This window comes from Elaeis guineensis, chromosome 12 (assembly GCF_000442705.2).
Source record: "Elaeis guineensis isolate ETL-2024a chromosome 12, EG11, whole genome shotgun sequence".
Classification (NCBI taxonomy): domain Eukaryota; kingdom Viridiplantae; phylum Streptophyta; class Magnoliopsida; order Arecales; family Arecaceae; genus Elaeis; species Elaeis guineensis.
The window spans coordinates 16,494,567-16,515,403 of NC_026004.2; the positions used below are offsets into that span (position 1 = coordinate 16,494,567).

Here is a 20,837-nt window from a genome sequence, read left to right on the forward strand (position 1 = left end):
TAACTTATTGCACACAAAAATTTTTAATTTTTTTTAAAAATCATAAAAAAAATATTTTTATCATTAAAATTTTATAAAATTTTTAAATGATAAAAATATCTCTCTTTTTTTTATAACATCTTATGGTCAAATTATGAACAGAAAGTCATAATTTAACCGTGCGATGTCGTTATATTAATATGCTCACCGATATCATAATTCCTTTAGAAAAGGAGGAGTATTTTTATCATTCAAAATTTTAAATAAAAATATAAAATTATAGGTATTAAATATGTATTAGAAAATAATGATTATGTGATCCAATTTGATAGGATGATATATTTAGTAGTGTATAAAAAATTAATTCTGATACGTAGACGGTCATGATTGTGAGCTAGTTTTCCTGTTTGGGCCGAACTTAGTCCATCCAACCAAACGGCCCAAGAAAGCACCCATTCTGACGCGAGAAGTGAGAACTCGAGGGTTAACAAAGCCCTCTTAAAACCTCAGTTCATAGGATGGATATAGGGGGGCGGAGAGATAAGGGTCAAAGACAAGAGAGGAGAGAGAGATAGCGAGCGGCAATGGCGAGCCTTCGGCTGGCTATGGACGCGGCCTTCTGGGACCTGAACATCTCCTCGCCCCAAACACTGGAGGGAACTGCCCGGGCCGTTCCCGGCGAGCCGGTCCCGGTGGCCCTGGCCCGGGCGAGCCGGACCATCCGGCCGCAGCAGCTCTCCTTCCTCGCCAACGCCTTGCCCCTTGGCATCATCCCCTCCTTGGCCCCCACCTCCCAGAAAGAACTCGGCTCCTTCTCCATCCAATCCTTATTGCCCAGCCCCGCCACTTCCAACTGGTATGTCGAGAAGAATAGAAAGAGCATTTTTGAATGAAATGAGAATACTTGATTGCAAAAGCTCCTCCAAAATTTCTCCTTTTGGACTTTCTTATGAGTCTGCTGTTGGAATTTCGCGGTTTTCTGATGTGAAGTTGCGTTTTTTAAGCTGGTGTAATTCGGATTTTGGGGGTTAGTTTTTATAGATTTTTGTGGCTTTTCTTTTCTTTGGTTGAGGAAAAAGTAGATTTGACGGGAACAGGAAGAATAAAAAGGGCATTTCTGAAAGAAGCGAGACGAATTAATTGCAAACTGCCCTTTAAAATTGCTTCTTTTGGACTTTTGGGGAGTCCGTTTTTGAAATTTTGCTGTTTTTCGATGTAAAGTCGTCTTTTTTAGGGCGTTGTGGACATTTTGTGGTTAGTTGCTTGCAATTTTGATTGGTGTTGGCTGGGATTTTGGGGTTTCAGTTTGCGAATTTGTCTATCGTCTCCATAGTGAAGAGAAAGAGTAAATATGGACAGGAATGAGAATCATAAATTTCAAATATGTCGTTTTTGCTTTTACTTGACTTGCTGGTGAGCCTGTTGTTGGATTTCTGGGTTGTCTGATGTAATTTCAGCTCTTTTTGGCGTTTGGGAAGTTATGGCTTTTATATGTTAGATGGCTATTTGTGAGGAAGATGCTATTCTCTTCTATACTTCATTGTTTCTTGGAGTGGGTGTGTTTGGGATGAAATATATGAAGGTCTTTGAAGCAGCTGTGTTTTACGCAAGAGACCGAGTCATTGTACTTTTATCCAACTGCTTCCTCTTTCTCAAATTATATTTTGTATTTTTGTCTGGTAACAAACAACAGCCTCGAGGTTAATCTCTTTCTTAAGTTTTGCTTCTTTTGATCTGTTGCCGAGTATATTGAGTTTTCCTGCTGTGAGTTTTACTTACTCTGGCATTGGGGAGTTTGGGGTTTCTTTATGTTATTTTACCATCTTTTTGAACAAGTGATGCTTTAATTTTGTGGTTATGGGGATTTCTCTTATGTGTTCTGGTCGTTTTCTGGTTTTCTGATTTGTGCCATGGACAAGTTTTTGAATTTCTTATCAATGAACCTGTTTGAGATGACATTAATATGGGTTCACACTTCACATATATATGCATGCATGTATGTATATTCTAATCATTGAACAAAAACTTCAGTTTTTAATTCCAATTCTAACATCATAAAATGTTGGTTGCTGCTCAGAAGATGGGAGATGTTAGATAGAACATTGGGTCTCAGGAAGGATAGGGATTCCTAGAAACATAAAAAATTTTGAGAAAATTCTTTACTAAATGTTTTTGAGCTACTACTAATTCTATTGGCTGATTTTTAGCTTCACTCATATTCTTTACATAAAGATCACATTAAAGATAAAAGAAGGAAACCTGAAAGTATATCTAAGTGATTGGATCTAACTGTGATGCTTGCCACTAATGCAAGTTTAAATATTTCTGCTAAACCTAACTGTGATGCTTGCCACTAATACGAGTTTAAATATTTCTGCTAAACCCTAAAAGACTCATGCTAGTGATGCGTTTGTAGCAGGAAATATTGGCAATTTACAGGTAGTTCTGTTCATCCTTTCAAAATCTGACTTCAGCACAGGCACTCATTATCCATTCGTAGACTTGTTTCTTTTCAAGCAACAATATGAAGAACCACAGCCCACAACAACCTGAAAAAACAGAAGAAAACCACAGGCATGGCCAACATTTATTGCTTAAGCCTCAACATTCCCCATCCAAAGTCCTTCCCTTGTTTCTTGTCTTGCGCCTTGCATGTCTCCTCCCTAAAACCCTCTTACATGCCCATCTATTATGCTACTTTTATTCCATCATTCTCTCCAAATCTAAATGTCCCTCTCCATCTCCTTTTCCAATCCCCTTTTCTTCCACTCCAATACCCATGTCTCTCTCCCTTTCCATTTCCCTTCTTATCACTGCATGCCATGTAGTTTTGCTTACAAGTTTAATGTTATACAATATATTAAAAAAAACAACTAATTTATACCTAAATTTAACTATTGTTCCAACCATACTAGAATATCCCCCCCCCCCACCTCTTTCTTCTTTCAGCATGTTTCGGTTAATGCATGGTGTATAATTGTTCATGCAAGGGTACTTGACACTAAGTTTCTGTGAAAGCTTATGTGGATCTGTAGACATTAACCTTTTTTGTAATTGTGTCAGGTGGGTTGCACTAGTCGGCCAGTTTCGCCCAAGAAAATTAATATCCAGTATTAAGAAAGAACTGAGAATTGGTGATGAGCTAGAGTTGCCTGCATTTAAAGATGTTGCAAAACATTTTCTAGATAAGTCGCTCTATGCACTGGGTCTGTTCTCCCAACTTTCTCTAACCGATGATACATCTCTACTTTTTAACATGGAAAGACATTATCATAGGAGTGTCCGCCGCTTAAAAGCAGTGCTCTTTCACAAGGTAAATTATTAAAAACTCTCTGCTATATTCATGGTTTTGATATAGTTTTGTTAGGGAACATTTCCAGATAATTGCAGTTTGCAGTATTTACCTAGCTATTATGTAAGTTAAAGCTATTTTTTAAGAAGTTACACATTCTGTATGTCCTCCACAGAGCATGTCAATCTTAATTAGTTTACATCTTAAAGACTGACCTTTTATTTTATTTTATTGTTGATTTCATATTTTGTTCCTTTCTGCATGTCTTGTTTGATGTTCCACTTCATGCTAGATGGCTCATGTTATGTGTTTTCCTTTTTTTTTTTTTGTAATCTATAGTGATCCTGTATTTTTTTCCTTCATCTAGCAATATTTTTAAAGTTAGTAATGTTTGTGCAGCTCCCAAATCATGATATCACGGTAGAAGCAGCATGGCCAGAGTTGTTTGTGGACAGCAATGGGACTTATTGGGACGTTCCCACCTCAATATCACTGGATATAACATCTCTAGTATCTGACTCTGGATTGAGATATCGTTTTGGCTTACATAAAAATGGTGGTCAACCTGAGGCTCTGAATTCCTCATCTTGCAAGATTCCCTTAGCTCTGATGCCTGGAATATGTGCTAAAGCTGCATTTTCTTATGAGAGGAGCAGAGACCTTTGGAGAGAAAAGGACAACAAGAATGCTGGAAGAAGGATAATAGAAAACAAACCTACTTGGGAGTCCTCATATGATGTGCGGCTTAAAGAACCTCATGCAGCTATATCAGGAATTGTTGGTAAAAATACATTCTTGCTATAATTTTGAACTTCATGCATTTATTTTCTGTATGATCTGCAACTATTCAGTTTTCTGTGGCATTTTATAGAGTTTGATGAATAACAACACTTCCCAATGAGATGACAATCATCTGCATTAACTGTATCAGTGTTAATTTAATAGAATCTGTCTCATGCAGTGCCTACTGGAATTTGCATTTTGGAGTTTTTTTTTTCCCAACTTTATGAAGGTTGTTTAGTTATTTTTCCTAGATGTGTGGATATATGGAAAATTATGAAGACAAGAGTAGTACAGTATTTGAGATTTTAGATGTAAAATGTCTTGTCCAAATTTGGAGCAGCAACTTCTTCCTTTAAGTAGGCTCGAGCTAAATTTATTAACAGTTCAATAATTAAGGAACATCTCCTTTTAAAGTGCAGCAGTGAGGGCTTATAGCAGATCCAGTTTTATTATGTTACTTTCTGTAAAGTTAAGGCTGGGATTTCACTTTGCATACTTTCCATTGAGATTTTAAAAGAGTGGGCATGGTTTTCAATGATAGGTCATTGGGAAGGAGAATTAAGTAATCCAATTTCTTAGGTAAATGGCGGAAGTGCCTCCATGGCATCATAGCAGCACTGTCTGATATTAATGATGCTGCAAGGGCATCTTTTAGACATTGTTAGACATGCAAAAATCAAGTAGATTCTCACTAGTTTGAACTGTTCAGACTCAAACATTCATGGTCTATCCTTCCATGGTTTTGTTGCCTTTTTGGAAGCACAACTTGAAAATAATTACTCATTCAAGGCATTTAGTCATCCATTAGAAAGCTAACCTTGAATCCCACTATTTAGTCTAGTCACTATGGGAGCTGAAAAATAGCATAAGTTTAAGCACTGGATCATCCTTAGAGCCTGAGTCATATTATGACTATTTCTAGTTGGACTTCCTTTTAGAAAACCTACTGTTAGTTTCATTCTATCAACATTTCCAGACTGATGCATGTTAAAGTTTAGAATTATCAGATGCGCATGTATGTACTGGAAGGCCATCTCCCACAAATGGAATTTCATGTTACTGATTATGAAGTTTGCCTAGTAGGCTAACAATAAATTTTCTCTATGATGAATTTGTTTTTTTCCTTTTCTCCTTTTCTTTTATGTTTCTTCTGTTACATTTTGCTTATCACCTTGCAACCATATATTATTAGGTTTGGGTCAGTTTGATACTGTGGCTAATGCTCATGTGATCTAGCTCACTCTTAGAGCATGATCCAACATTGTCATGTTGACTGCATCTTGCTAATTGGGTGTAAGAGAGGCATTTTGTTGTTGTGTAAGGGGCAAGAGGAACGAATTTCAGACACAAACACACGTACACAAACGCGCGCGCGCACAGAGAGAGAGAGAGAGAGAGAGAGAGAGAGAGAGAGCACTTATTCAGGAAGGAAATCTATATTGCAGTAACAAAAAGTTTTTTTGCTACCAAAGGCTGAGTACATGCACATTGTAAGACAGGATGTAATTTATCGATGGTGAAATTTAAGATGTAAAGCTGATCAAAGATATCAAGGCAGACTACCCTGTGCCTTTAGTGAAGATTTGTGGAGATGCCGTCCTCCATTGGCAAGGGTCTAGTTATGCAGCTCTTTCCTTTAAACCATTTCCACCACTTCTTGTCCTGATTTGATTTCTTTTAGCTCTCTGTCATGGCCTTACTTCTAAAGCCAACTGATACATCTGGTTGATTAACAGTATTATCCAACAGTCAAGTGATAATTTGACTGCTCCATCTCTTTATCAATTGCATATATTTTTCATAGGCCAGTGATAAATATTAGGGAAAATTGAGGTCTGCTCCCTGAATTGATGAACATTCAATCCCTGTTAACTAAAAATTTTATTTCCACCCATTGACTTCCATGGCCATTTTATGTTTGATCAATATGCTGTATATAAGTGCATTCAAATCAGGGATAACTGTGTACAGACACTTACATTACTGTTCACAAAAAATGGGCACCACTTTTGACGAGGGACTCAACATAAAATTCTATATGTAAGGACTAAAAGTAAAATGGCTGTTAGGAAAAGGACCAGGTGATAATTTCCCCTAAAAAGTTCAGCATTATGTTACTTTCTGATTCATCTATATGTGGACGAAGATATGGAGGTGAGCGAACACACTTTTCTCTATGACCTAAATGAGCATAATGATAACTGATAAGGCAGCAGGTGTTTTCTTTTTTAATAAATAGAGAGTGTGTCATTTCAAAGCTCTTAAACTATCATTTAGTCTACTTAGCACCAGATACATTTGACTATATCTTGATGTTGTGTCAATCATAAAGCAGATGAGCCATGAGATTCGGAATGTGGATTATGATCAGCTTATCCATGCTTTCTTGTATTCTAGATTCTTCTTATTCTTTAGGTTTTACCACAATTTTCAGTTACCCTTCTGTGCATGCTAGCTTATTCTTTCTGGCATAGCTACGATTGGTACCCTTCATAAGTGCTGTTAAACGTAAAACTTTGCAAGAATGGTCTAGTCCATTGAATTATTTAGCTACAACTATATCGCAACTTGAAAATATGTCTTTAGGATAAATCTCAATCTGCTAGCTGATTATCTTACTCCTTTTCTATATATTGTTGTAGTTGATGATATCTTCTTTCATCAGTGTGCTGTGCAAAGCTTCAAATATTATCATTCTTTTATGATGTTTATAGATGGGTAATTCGCAAGTTAATACTTGCAATTCTGGATTTTAGTGAATGAAATGAAGTATGACAGAACCGTGTCTCTTAGATCATTGAAATGCTTGTATTGAAAAGCCCATTCACATGGATTATTTTTATTACTTGTTCCCTAACTGTATATTGCATGTTAGGTGGTACTTGTGCGGTGTGGTTTGGAGGAGATGGGAGCACAGATGTTAAATTGGAAGCCCAATCGGGGGAAGGAGAAGTTGGTCACAGACTAAGTTTGTCTTCTGAAAAGAGAAATCCATTCAGTGTTGACTTGTTTGGCTCATTGTGTTCCACACTTCAACATGGGAAATTCAAAAATGATTTTAATGACCTTACAAGAATAGATGCTCGCTTAGACATCTCTTCAGCTTCAGCATTTATGAAGGGTGCTTGTCATCTTTTTTCTGACATCCTCAGAGGTCGAGTTGACAGAGAAGTGAATCCTCTTGCTTCCCCAAAGCTTAACCTGATCCTTCAACAGCAGGTATATCTTTTCATGCTTTCTTTATGTGTTTTTTCTTTTTCAGATTTATGGTCTATACTGCATGTGCTTAGATTTGTTAGCATAATCATGAACAACAGAGCTTAACTCAAATAAAGTTCTAAGTTCTAACCAACAGGCCTTCCATCAGTTTCGTGTTGTCAGCTCTATGAATTGGTTCTTTTGTTCTGTTTCTTCAGGGGTAATTATGAGATTATCAGAACCCTGAATTCAAAGTATGTTTCTAGTATGTCAATATTCTTTTTGTAACCTTAAAAGCTGAAATATGATCTAGTTTTGTATCTTCAGGCATCAAGTGTTAGTACATAATCATTTTGTGATATTAAAAAAAAACCTGGCAAAGTAGAGAATTTAGCATGTTAGGACTGAATTAAGCTTTAATATTGTTTGCTCATTGGAAGACCAAATCCTTTTCTTTTTCTTTTTAAAAGCTCTGATAATAAAGTAAAGAAATTCATGCCACTCCACACCCCCCTCCCCCCGCGCAAAAGTGACATAGTTCATCTCCTTAGAAGTTCATTAAAATATAAAATTAAAATTAAAAAATTTCAGATTCAATGAAAAGTAATTCTGAGTTGAAAATTTGGTCCTGTCTACTGCATGAAGTATTCCATGGGAGACAATTTATTGAACTGGATTATCTATCTGATGCTCTATCTATAGTCCAATGTTTTTAGAGAACATTTTGTTTGTGCAGGTGGCAGGGCCTATAATCTTTCGGGTGGATTCGAGGATTTCTTTCAGTTCCCCATCTGGCAAGCATACTCCGCATGTTGAGGATGTCATGTATGGCTTAAGTTACTCTTTTAGGTTGCTAGAGTCTGGGAAAATCTTGGCCTGGTTTTCTCCTAGGAGGAAAGAAGCAATGGTTGAGCTGCGCCTCTATGAGTTCTAGTCTCTGGATACCAGCCCCTGACAACTTACCCCCCCTCTCCCCCCCACCCCGGCCCCCAAGCAAAAAATGAAAAAAAAAAAAAAAGAAAAGAAAAAAAGAGGTGAGGCTAGATTAGAATCTAGCTGCAATTGATTTTGAAAATATGGTCTCTAATGTTTATCTATGTTCAACTGATATCATGTCCTTATTTTTTGCAACTTCACGCGAAAAATTCTAGCAGCAGGATAGATTGGCATGTAATATTCTAGCTACACATTCATTCAGTTTACTTTTCTGGATTGTTAGTTCTCTCGTTTGGAGGGAGCTTGATTTGAACTGAATTGTTCAACAAACATGCAGTAGTAGTTGCTATTTCCCATAAGGTAGCACATATAGGTTTGTAGGATCAAATATATGCTTGATATACATAAGCATGGCATTGCAACCACGAACTCATTCATGGATCAATAGATGGCAGTGATTACAGTGGGAAAAGAAGATATCAATTGTTGTTGGCATCCCCCTGTTTCCACCCTATCTATAGAACAAAACTGTATGCAATGACCTGTTGGCCAAACATACGGCACCAGATGGTTTTCTGATCCAACCTGAAACTGACCTGACATGGTGTGGTTAATTCGTCCTACTGTTGGTTAAGCCAGCAAAAACTTGCTAGAAATGACTGCATTTGAGTAGATAACTTGGTTGGGTCTGGTTGTTCTTCCTTGGACATGATAATGATCAGGTCTAGTTTAGGCTGCAAATTATCCAAACTGATTTAAAATTATCCTGATCTGAACCTATTCCAGCCTATACCATTACCAGCATTATCCAAGTATGAAGGCTGAGTTCATGAGATGCTTACAGGTTAATTCTTGGTAAAGCAGTCCCTATCATCTGCCAAGTTTATATTTTTAATAATTGGCTTAATAGGTATTAGTGGCCATTTCATATTGGTCATTCTTCTAGACTAAATATGCCTGCTGGACCTTGATGTTTTATTCAGTGTTTTATCTAGAACTGTTATCTTCTTCATGGTTTTGCTTTTAGGTACATGTCCTAACTAGATGGCTAATCTATATCGAGTCTCAAACTCCATTGCTTGTTTTCACATGGTTCTGGCAGTCATCTGGATTTGAAATCTTGGTCAAATATCACAAGGCTCAAATTTCAGACCTGTGTGTGGCTGCATGCCTCAAATTTCATAGTTCTTTTAAGCCCTGTACACGTTATTAAAGGATGAGCATCTCGTCTTCTCTATTGGCTGCCCTCCAGCATGCTGATCTCGAGCACTTTGACATTCTGGATTGGGTCATGCATTCAAACCATATATCAAAATGTCATGGTCCAAACATTCTAAGTTTGGATGGCAACTCTAGGATCACTCAAAATGCATTGATAAACTACGCAACTTTGATACATGTTTGATGTAGCTTGTATTGTATAAGGTTGTAGTTTGCTCCAGAATCAAATTCCTTGCGATTGCAAGATGAAGTTAAAAATAAGAAACAGATGTTTAGAAGAAAGGAAATTTTGGATCCAGTAAAGAGAGGTTAAGGAATGAATTTATCACTACATAATCCATCAATTTCAGAGGAACTAGGCATGAAATACAAGTCTACCTATTTAATCCCATGACCATGAGAAATCAACCGACCTTACATCTCAACCTAGTCATCCTAACTAAAACTTAACCGAAACACAAAACAATCCCTGTGGCTCTTACTCTGACCACTCATCAGAACTTAACGCCTGCAATAAAGGTATTTATTAGCAAAAACTTTCAAAACAAATCCGTGAGCTTACAATTTTGACAAACTCCACGCAGCTTAAATGAAGAAGGCAGGAAATAATGATGTAAAATTACAAATTTTATTCCCCACCAGTTGGGGTTCCACTTGAAAAGCCAAGAATTTGGTGGAATAGGCTGGACTAAGACAGACAAGATGTCATGGATTCCAGAGGATATAATTCTTTCTCTTCCTTCCTTATATGAATTCGCTAATTCTAGTACTGTCTGAATATCAACTGCTCGGATCTGTTGCACAAAGGTAAGACCTCCAAAGCAATTTCTTAACCTTCTTCATCACTAGAATGTATCAAAAATGTAGAAATACCTTCGAGGACTTCTCAAGACAGTGGAATTACAAATTAACAAGCCTCATATCACGTGCTTGCAAAATCGAGCAGCCGAACGTTGTTCTTATAAATTGGAGGCAAACCAACAATTAATTCAATCCTTTGGTGGGCTTTGGAGAGAAAACACTCTTTCACTTGAATCGGCGGTAGTATTAGGGACACCTGTTGTACCTGAAGAGGGACCTTCCATCCAATCTGGTCCCGTAAGGCTATCAGTTTGACTCCCATCTTTGGTTTCTATTTGGGCCCTCTCCCCGGGGGAAGCATTAGAACTATCACCACTGAGTCTTTTGTATATTGTCAGAGCCTGAGCTACCATGGCAGAAGGATTATCGGCAGTGCTAGGGAGCAACAGAGTAGTTCCCTGCAATGACAACAATAAGGAGCAGGATACAGAGATCAGGAGTGAGCCACATTTTAAAGCTTTCAACTGGGTATCATAGGTTCGTTGCTTCACCTCCTTGGCTATGCGGCCAAATGCTTTAATGTATTGTTCAGCAATTTTTAGACTTGCCGCCTGAAAGGGGAAAAAAGAAGCAACAGTCTGATATACAGGAGGAAAAAAAAGGTACGGTTCCAGAGGGACATCATGTCAAAATCTGGGCATGCATCTCTCGTAAGGTTTATGTGGTGATGCAGTAGATGCTTCCCATGTAAAGCCAATATAGTGACTAGATGTACAAATGAAAGCACTGAAAAGCCAAGAGGCTTCTATCATAATTGATTTTTCATGGTGAGAAGTACATCATGGTAAGAAACAAGCAACCAAGTTGAAGGAAGTCTTACCTGAGCACCTCCCTCTGCTTTCATGGCCTCTGATAACACCTTAAGTCCCTCTGCAGTTGCCCGTGATCTAGCAAGGATAGCTTCAGCTTCTCCTGATATATTTGGAATAAAATCCATCAGGGTGGATTTTGAACAAGTTTTAAGTGCATGTCTCCTACTTTCAAAAGAAATTATCCACATCCAGAGCAGAGTTGTGGACAACTATATATGAACACCCAAGAAATTTCATGGAGAAGGAAGAAAAAAAGGGTAAAAAGGTAGAAGTTGCATGCACACCATAAGATACGTGCTTAAAATGACAATCAAGATCCCTACATGCCGACCTTTGACTTGCATAAATCCATCTGAGTGCAAAAGACCACCAAAAATACAAGCAATATCACAGAACAGACACTAACATTATCAGGATGGCAAAAGCTGTGCCAAAATTATATGACCACATTGAAGTGAAAGGATTAAACCAACCCAGCCACAGCTATTCGAGATATAACAATGGTGCACCATGTGGTGCATATCACCAACAATATGAATAGAGGAACTTTTGTGATTGAGATATTCTTATTATGCGAAAATTGGTGCTAAGATTACAAGGCATGATATTATATAGATAAAAGTAGATAAGTACTTGTCATGGAAAAGCAGTAGAAATAAACTTAATAGTGAGCAGCAAAGAGGAGCAACTATTTATTATCAGAGCTGAATGCTTCTATTAATTATTCTGCATTTTTTCTAGAGAACCATGCTCCCGCTTACTCGGCAGCCTTTTATCGAATGTTTTGAAAAACTGACATTCATTGAACTGAAAAAGGGATCGGGTCATGGTTTACCGGTTGAATCATCAGGTCAACCAGAACTGAACTGTGACATCATGAATAAATATTTATTATTATTTTTTTAATACAAAAAACAGATTAATATCTCTCTTAGATATTCCTCGTTTAAAATTCACATTATTATTTGTTTTATCAGTCCAAAACAATTAAAGCCAGTTCTCATAAACTACATTCATTGAATACATAAATAAAGAGCTGAAATGAATGATGATTTTATATACTCATTTTTCTGACAAACTAAACATGTCTATTTTTGTAGGACTTGATACATCCTACACTCCAGCACATATTTAAAATTTAGACCAGTTACAGATACTTTCTTAAGCCCACTACCTTATTACAATATTTCTCTGAAAAAAATACAATGTTTGCTTAAAACAATAACTACCATACTTATTCTCTTCAAAATGATAAGGACCTTTTAGATGATAATCAATCTAATAAAATATCCATTCTTTCTATATCCCTAAACATAAAACATCAAAGCTAACAATCAGAAATTTACTATAGTACATATGAATAATCGTTTAAAAAATCCAAATGAAAATCAAATCTAACCTAATCCATTCCAAAGATCATAACCCTTTTTTTATTAAAAAAAAAAGGTGAGAAAAAAAAAACTAAAAAGGATTTAAGATAAGGAGGAAGAAGAGAAGAGGGGAAAGCGATCATCTTTCCAATTCCAACTAGCAAGGATTCCTCTGAGAGTTCTACACGGAAAGGATAGGTAGCAGTGAGAAAATGATGAGCCAAGAGGGGCCCTTCGCCCGTGCGGGGTTGGGGGGGGACGTGGTGGCTTACTGAATGATGTGTGAGAGAGAGAGGTTGCAGGTTGCTGTCTGGCTGGCTACTGTTGGTGGATGCTGGCTGCTCATGTTGTCCAGCATCCACCAACAGCATGGACTGAGATAAGAGAGAGACAGAGAGATTGAAAAAAATATAGGAGGGCATACTTATCTAGTGCCAAGCATCTGCCATGTACCAGCCATCCAGCATCAGCCTTTTATTGGCACATGAGGAAGATGAAGAAGAGGTAGAGGTCATGATGGTTGCCTTTTCCTATTCCATCAAACAATAATGTAAATTCCCAATTCTAAATGTTTGAACCAAGGTTTAATGGTAAGGAAACTTGGGCCAGTCCACTGATCGAACCAGTGGTTCTTCTGGTTTTCTTAAATTGAATGGTTTACGGGAGGAATTAGGTTTAGGTTCTATCCAGACCATAGATCTCGCTGGTTGGTAGTTCAACCAGTTGAGTTGTCCAGGCCGCTCCGCATTTAAAAACATCGCCTCTATCTCTTTTTCTTACTTTTGTACATCTCCGTTGCTCTAGGTTTAAAAACATTGCTTCTTCTCTTATTCTTCTTTTTATACATCTCCTATGTTGGTTGTTGGACATATTTCATCAATAACCCATTAAATATATTACTCATATCCACGGCCCCTTACTTATGTCCCTTCAAGCAGCTAATGTATTAGAATTTGCCCTGGTCTTCAACTCAGCCCTCCCTCTTTTATATCTTCCAACAATCAATTTTTTTAACCCAACCAATGCTACCCTCCCAGTGCTTACAACAGCTTTCCAACAAAATCTGTCAACTCAACCTGAGCTTGTAAGCAACAATAATTATGGTTGGAACAAAAAAAGGCCATGTTCATCATGTCCAAAATGTCAAGAACCAACACACCCTACTTTTTAAATCTACAAACTCTATCCCCAATTTAGGATGAACAGTCCCTTCCTCCCAACCATTCAAAAGCCTCCGAAGATAACAGCCCTTTTTTGTTGCTCATATAGGTGGTTGTGGATGCAGGTGGGTAAGGGAACCTATAAATGTTAAAGTAAGAACTTTGTCAACCAACATGCAGGTTTTTTGATTGATCAATGTGCACCACTTTGACCAGTGGTATGAAGCCTTCAAAGAAACCAGTCTAGTCCATCAAGCCACATTTATCTGCTTTCCTCCATGGTGATAAACTAATCATGTCTTATCCAGCACCAAAACTATTTAAAATTTTCCTATACATCAAAACCTAGCAAATCAAATGCCATTATAAGAATATATGCATACCCTCGTTTTGATTCTTAACCAATATAAACATTTAAAAGAGATCGAAAGGCATCAAAATTTCACCCTCTTTTTATTCCATGTTAGCTAAAATTGAAATGAATAACATACTTATCCAGATACCGTAGAAAGCATGATAACCCCAGGCATAGCATGCACTAATAACTCCTATAATCATCATAAATAAAGAGGAGAAATGAAATCTTCTTGTCTAATGCTTTATTGATCCATAATTAGCTTCACAGAGCAGGCACCAACAACAGATTTTGAAAATACAATTACAATAAAATACAGAAGTAGCTTGCTTAGCCTATTTGGCAAGTGTATCGTCAGCATGGCATTTTGATAACAAGACAACATGCGCTATTGATAACATAATAAGACAACATGCAACAGCTGGAAATAACCATCTATCACGATGAATTGGATGATTAGGGTTTGAGAGAATTGCCAGGTACAATTCCAGAAAGAAGATAAGCCAAAGCTAACAACCTAAAATAAAACAGAATGACATACCTTTAGCCCTATTCACCTGATCCATCATTGCAGCTTCTGATGCCAATATCACAGAACTTTTCCTTCCATCAGCAATGTTGATGTGTGCTTGTCTTTCTCCTGCTCACGTGAAACAGTACTTCTCAAAATTTTGTATTTCTATTATCACAGAAGGCTGAATGAAAGAATTGCAATTAAATCGCTTCATTGTAAGATGCAACATAGATGCATATGACTGCCTACAATATCTAACATTAACATTTTATGTTATGTTCCATATGACATACTGAAGAAAATCTTTCCTAATGAAGTAATCAGTAACAGTGTATAGCAATGATGAGCACAAAAATCTATTAATTTCCAGGAAAAAAAAAACACACCTTCAGACTCAAGAATTTGAGCACGTTTTCTTCTTTCTGCTTCAGCTTGCATCTCCATAGCTGCCTTCACTCCCGGTGGAGGAGATATATCCCCTTCATAGAAAATAGAAAACATGACAAACAAGCAAAGCCAGCTTGGTTTAGATAGATAAAAAAAATTATAAAGCCCAAAAAAAGATACATCACATAACAAGAAATTTATATCAGTTCATACTTCATGTACTTACTTATTTCATATCGCAGACACTTAAGACCCCAACTGGAAGCAGCCTCATTAATTGCTCTCTGTTAGATAACAAAATTTCACGAAACTGGAGACGAACCCACTAGAATAAAATAAAATAATAGCAAGGGCATGTTTTCTGCATGCATTCATGGCTACACAGCCATCCTAGTCAAAGTCCAAAGCTGCTGGTCTAAATCTCCATACAATTGGAAGGAGGATGAGAAAAATGCTCACAAAATACAATAATTAGATTCTAAAATTTTACAGGTATTATATTGGCTTTTTAAAGCAAATGAGATCCACTTGAGCATAGCCAAGTCTCTCTTTCTCTCTCTCTCTCTCTGTACACACGCACGCATGCACGCATGCATGCACGCACGCGCGCGCACGCACGCAGAGAGAGAGAGAGAGAGAGAGAGAGAGAGAGGATCTAGATGGAATATTATTATGAAACTAGTTATACCATCACTTCATCACTTTCTTCTAAAACTTTAATAAGAAGGACATCATTATAAGTAGTACTAATTACCAATTCCTTCTCCTACGAGTTTTTTAAGAAAAAAAGAAAGAAAACTCCATAATGCAAGAATTAACAAATATGTGCTTGGCCAAAAAGTTGCAAGAACTAGATGGGAGACCTTTTTCGTCTGGTTATGAAATGCTAAAAGCCTAAAGTAACCAAGTCTTAAAAAGCCAAATATAACCTTATGTTAGCTGCCATCTAGGCTTGTAGCCAAATTAATAAAGACAAGAATAAAAGAATAGCAAAAAACAAATGTATGATAGATGCAGTAGACAGGTATTAAATATGTTCCGATGATTGCATTTTCAGGGAATCAAGATGCTTACATAGTAACCCCTTAAGAGGTGAAACAAATGAGTCCTTTCTCTGTGACCAGTGATAAATTTGCTCAATTACAAGAACCATATCATGGTACATTCAAGGAGTTTCACCACTGATCTTATTTTGGTGGTTTCACATTGTGTATGCACGACTATTTACCCAAAGATGAGGCTAAACAATATGTTTCTCACATTGCACTCTACCTATAACACTGGCAAAACAATTGACAGATGAAATTACCCAAACCATTCCTGCATATAAAACCACCCCATACATATGTAATACTCTGCTCCATACGAGTTTAAGCCATTAATACCTCACATTGCCTGAGGAAACAAGATAAAACAATCAAACAATGTTCACAACATTTAAAATGCCTCAAAAACAAAAATAGAACGTTTCTATGGCTTACATGTCCAATGAGAACCAAAAAGGGGAACTTAGTCAAACTAGGGTACCAAAAACACATGATGGCCAAGGAAACAAACTTTTGATACTGCTGACAATCATTTACACTACATATGGGCTGTTAATTTTCACTTTTTGAAAATGGAAAATCAAATTAACCCATGTATCTTGTCATTTGAAAACCACCCTTGAAGTTAACCTCCCATCACCTACTTCCTCTCTTTTCCTTAGTCTCTTTTCAACTTGCTCCATAACTAGGTACAGATTATGCTAGTTCTCAATTCAGCAAGCATGTAAAAAATGACCTAAAAAATTCAGACTGATGATAGCTAGATCAAAGATCAAGCATGGTGAAGTGGCTTCAACCATGCCAAAGTGCAACTTGGGTCAGAGTAATTAGGTTAAGGGCCAAGACAGACACAACTCAACCAGCAAACAACACAATCCTAATTCAACCTGATGAAATAGTGAATCCCACCATTCAAAACCAAATCCAATATAGCTACAAGAGGTTTATATTTTCAACCCAAAAACAACATAGGTTGTGTTTAATCGGGTCAAATTGGTTTAGTTACAATTACAAATTTATGCTATAAGTTTGGTTAAGTTTAGTTTGGGCTTGAATAGAATCCTGTACAGCTCTGGTCAAGTTGAGAGAGTATCATATATGAGAGTTTAGCCTACATATGATTTAACTTGAAAGTAGGCTGATGTTTACAAGTCTGGACCTGACTCATGTCGGGTAAGTATGGAACAAACCATGTTCCAGACAACAATTAGTTCATTTAGATTTAGTTTTGCACTAACCAAGGCAACTTGCACTTAGAGAATATGTAATTCATTATATAACTGATTGGTTAATAGGAAGGGAGCTCGTCTCTAATTGTGATCGTGTTGCAACTGGCAACAGACAAAAATCCCTTGCCACCACTACCCGAGATGAGCAAGGGTATACACTTCGATGACTGATTCTACCCTGCAAATCTCTGACAATGAAGCCAATCTCACTTTTCAAAGTGCGAATAATGTTATGGTTATGTTCTCACAGTTGATATCTTAGTATTGACTAAGTGGCAGGACAGTCATAATTTAATCCAAATACACATGAAAGGCCCTGCGGTGGATTTTGTGAATGCTTAATAATAACACCAACATTTCCTTCCGCTCTTATTACATAGAGCTGAACGGTCGTTCTTGCTGGGCTTCAGTTATCATCTTCTCATAACTCCCTTAAATGTATCTTGTATAATCTCAGAAAACTTATGCAGTTGTGCGTGATTATAAGAAGTGATGATAGTTGTATGCAATACTTGTATATCTACTGAACCGCAAGCACTAGATCACATCTTCTTCATGGAAGCACATGCTCCTTTACCTCAAGTTATAATTTTCATATAATCTTTTACAATAACAAGATGAGAAGGGACAATGGATTTTTTTGCTACAATAGGGAAAATGGAATTTAACTGCTAGCATTGACTAACATGCTAACAAAGCACTTTGATAGTTCATTGGACACGCTTCTTTGAGCAAAATTGATTCTTCAACTCCATAAATTGGAATTGCTACATTAAATTCATGTTAACCAGTGAGTTGTGAATACATCATCAGTGATGAAATGGGTTTGAGGGGCATCAGTGGGTTGTGAATTCATGTTAATTTCTCACCACTGATAACTGTTTACTTGATCTGGCCTTCATCTCTATAAATCATCCTTCAAATTGGAAACATTGCATCAGTGCTCCATTTACTCCAAAGGATACAAGCTACATTATATTGGGTTTTGAAACTTAGCAGCACAGAGTCAAAGTACATTTATCGCTCCACAACAGTGCACATGCATGCACAGGTACGGGAGTTTTGATTTCTTAAAGTCTACAAGGAGAAGCAAGAAACTTCATGGTCTCCAATATTATCATTCCAGACATATGAAACTGCAGTAAGAATAAAGTTTAACAAAAATTTTTGTTAAAAAAAATGTTTCTCTTCTAAAAGCACTATAATTTCCATCAGGCAGACACTGACACACAAAAAAGGGAGAACAGAACCTGCAAAGAATGCCACAATAAAGAAATCATACCACAATATTCTCATTGAGTGTGTCCCTCTCCTCAAATGTCTTATCCAAAGTGATCTTTCCCAGCTCACTTCTCATCGTTGTCTGTGCCAGCTGAATCACTGCAAATATTGGATTCTCCACACCATAAGAAGCAAGGAATGGATCCACAATCTGCAAAAATTCTCACGAGCAATGAGAAACCGACCACCAAATCCACATCAAATCACCAGAGAGATAAAAAGAACTTCACAAAAGATCAAGAAAGACACCAACATAATCACACAAACTCGGCAAAAATAGCATTTTTAAGCAATAACAATTAGAGGAATTGCGCATGAAACGAGATAATCCATAAGCAAAAGAAAATTGGATACCTTGACATAAAGCACGCCATCGATGAGGATGCTGACGTTGTCCTTGGTAATCGCGGACTGGTCGGGGATGGGGATCGCCTCCTCCTTGAGGGAGTGGACGTAGGCGATCCTGTCGACGAAGGGGACGAGGAGATGAATGCCCGAATCGAGGGTCTTCAGATACTTTCCGAACCGCTCCACGACGTAGGCCTTCTTCTCCGGCACGATGCGGACGCCCCAGTTCGTCGGGGTCGCCAGCTGCTCGTACCTACCCCATCCCTCCCCGGCCCACGCAAGCCACTCGTCACCAGATCCAAAGAGAAAGAAGACACGACAGGAGGAATCGAGAGAAGATAGGGGTAGAGTTTCTATACCTGGAGGAGGGGAAATCGTCGCGGTGGAGGCGGCCGGCGCGGTAGCGGCGGAGGAGGAGGAGGGGAGGAGAGAGGAGGTCTTCGCGGACGGGAAGGGAGGCGAGGGCAGCTCGGAGGGAGAAATGAAGGGATTTGGCCCTCCACATCGCCATTTTTTTTCTCTCGGAGCTCCTCTTTCGGGGTCTCTCGGCGGGGGAGAGAACCCTCGCAAAACCTCGGCAGCGGTAGCGCGTATCGGTCGGGTCTCGGGATTTTGTTTCGGAGACGGGATGGAAGTCATTTATGGGTCCTCGCGTGCCCGAGTTTGATAATATTAAGTCGGACAGGGGTTTATATGTGAAAATGCGATTTGTTTTTCCCAACTGATGGCGTTCTATGGAATCCCCTTGCATTCAGGATTCCTGCCATGTTTATTCACATTATATAGTAGTAGCATAGAGTATAAAATGTGGAAGTATAGAGGATCAACTCTGTGAACGCAGACCCAATATTTATTAAACAGGTTAAAATTTCAAAACTGAATTTGCCATTTTTTTAACAAGGTAATCTGACCACATTTGTATAAACTATTTGATAACCTGATCTGAGTAATATAAACCACTTGATAAATGGATTGGATTGGGTTAAACGAGCTAAACAAGTTTTAAGCAAGTTAAATGAATCTGAAAAAGATTAAAGAGATCTTGAAAGGGTCTAGATACGACCCAATTTAACTGTTAAATGAGTCAAAGTTCTAAACTTAAACCCGGCCCATTTAATAGATTAAGAAGTCGAGTTGATCCATTTATAGCCACATCTATATGTGTGAAACCTGAACTTGCTGGAATAAGATTTGTTGTGGATTGGTAACTCCACCACTTAGTTCAAGTTTTAGTTTGGCCCTACCAATTGTTTATAATGCATATACATCATACTTGTTACTAATATTTTGCAAATTGGGAGAAATAAGAAAAATGCAATGACTCAAAAAATAAAAATATTTCTATCAAGTTAAATATGCAACAAGGAAAATAATAGTCATCATTGTTTACTTGTCGAACATATTGCACCAAACTTTATGATGCATCTAAAATAAAAATGCATGGATTGAGTTACATAAATAATAAATAAAAAAATAGAAGTGTATTTATACTTTCTAGGAAGCCTTCCTTGTTATAAAAAATGAAAGTATATTTGTCATATTCTTATTTTTGTAAAAAGATGGAGAGTGTTACGAGGACAACTGGCTGACCTCGATCGAATTCGAGACGGACCTTCTTCATGTGTGACCGATCTATTTACCTCGACTATTAGCTGAGGTGAAGTCAAACTCTTATCTCTCTGCGATTCTCGATGATGGTTCCGCATGGAATTAGTATCAAATCATGATAATCCTAATAATATATTTAAAATTATGAGGTGACACAGCTCATCTTGGCCATATCTGGTGCACAAAGCACAATCTTTAAGATTATGACCTCCGCATACTGTGGAAAACAACTTCCATTGGCCTCCCTTTACAAATTGGGAGCATCAAGAGACCCAGGTAGGCTCTCGAACTGCCTTCTCTCTCTCTTCTTTCCAGTATTTCTAGTAACTAACTAACTTAAGCATTGGAGAGGTCTTGCCGAAAATAATCCCCACAAAAAGACATCTTTTGTAGGTCCTATCTTCTACCTCAACACTTTTCCAGCCTAACAACGACCTCAATTTACTTTGTCCAGCCG

The 20,837-nt window shown here is 37.7% G+C and overlaps 2 protein-coding genes across 2 annotated transcripts; one reads left to right on the forward strand and one right to left on the reverse strand.

Annotated features, from left to right (window-relative positions):
* Positions 1-492: 492 nt before the first annotated feature.
* Positions 493-8,501, forward strand: LOC105054938 (protein TRIGALACTOSYLDIACYLGLYCEROL 4, chloroplastic). The gene is made up of 5 exons (XM_010936589.3): positions 493-835; positions 3,043-3,292; positions 3,671-4,052; positions 6,930-7,273; positions 7,989-8,501. Exons 1-5 carry the CDS (start codon positions 564-566, stop codon positions 8,184-8,186), a joined length of 1,446 nt encoding a protein of 481 aa, XP_010934891.1. The 5' UTR covers positions 493-563; the 3' UTR covers positions 8,187-8,501.
* Positions 8,502-9,910: 1,409 nt separating this feature from the next.
* On the reverse strand, positions 9,911-19,389 carry LOC105054939 (uncharacterized). Its single transcript, XM_010936590.4, has 9 exons — positions 19,132-19,389; positions 18,779-19,025; positions 18,426-18,575; positions 15,095-15,152; positions 14,868-14,960; positions 14,509-14,607; positions 11,091-11,182; positions 10,762-10,821; positions 9,911-10,668 (listed from the first exon to the last, which is right to left on the reverse strand). Exons 1-9 carry the CDS (start codon positions 19,281-19,283, stop codon positions 10,399-10,401), a joined length of 1,221 nt encoding a protein of 406 aa, XP_010934892.1. The 5' UTR covers positions 19,284-19,389; the 3' UTR covers positions 9,911-10,398.
* Positions 19,390-20,837: the final 1,448 nt, after the last annotated feature.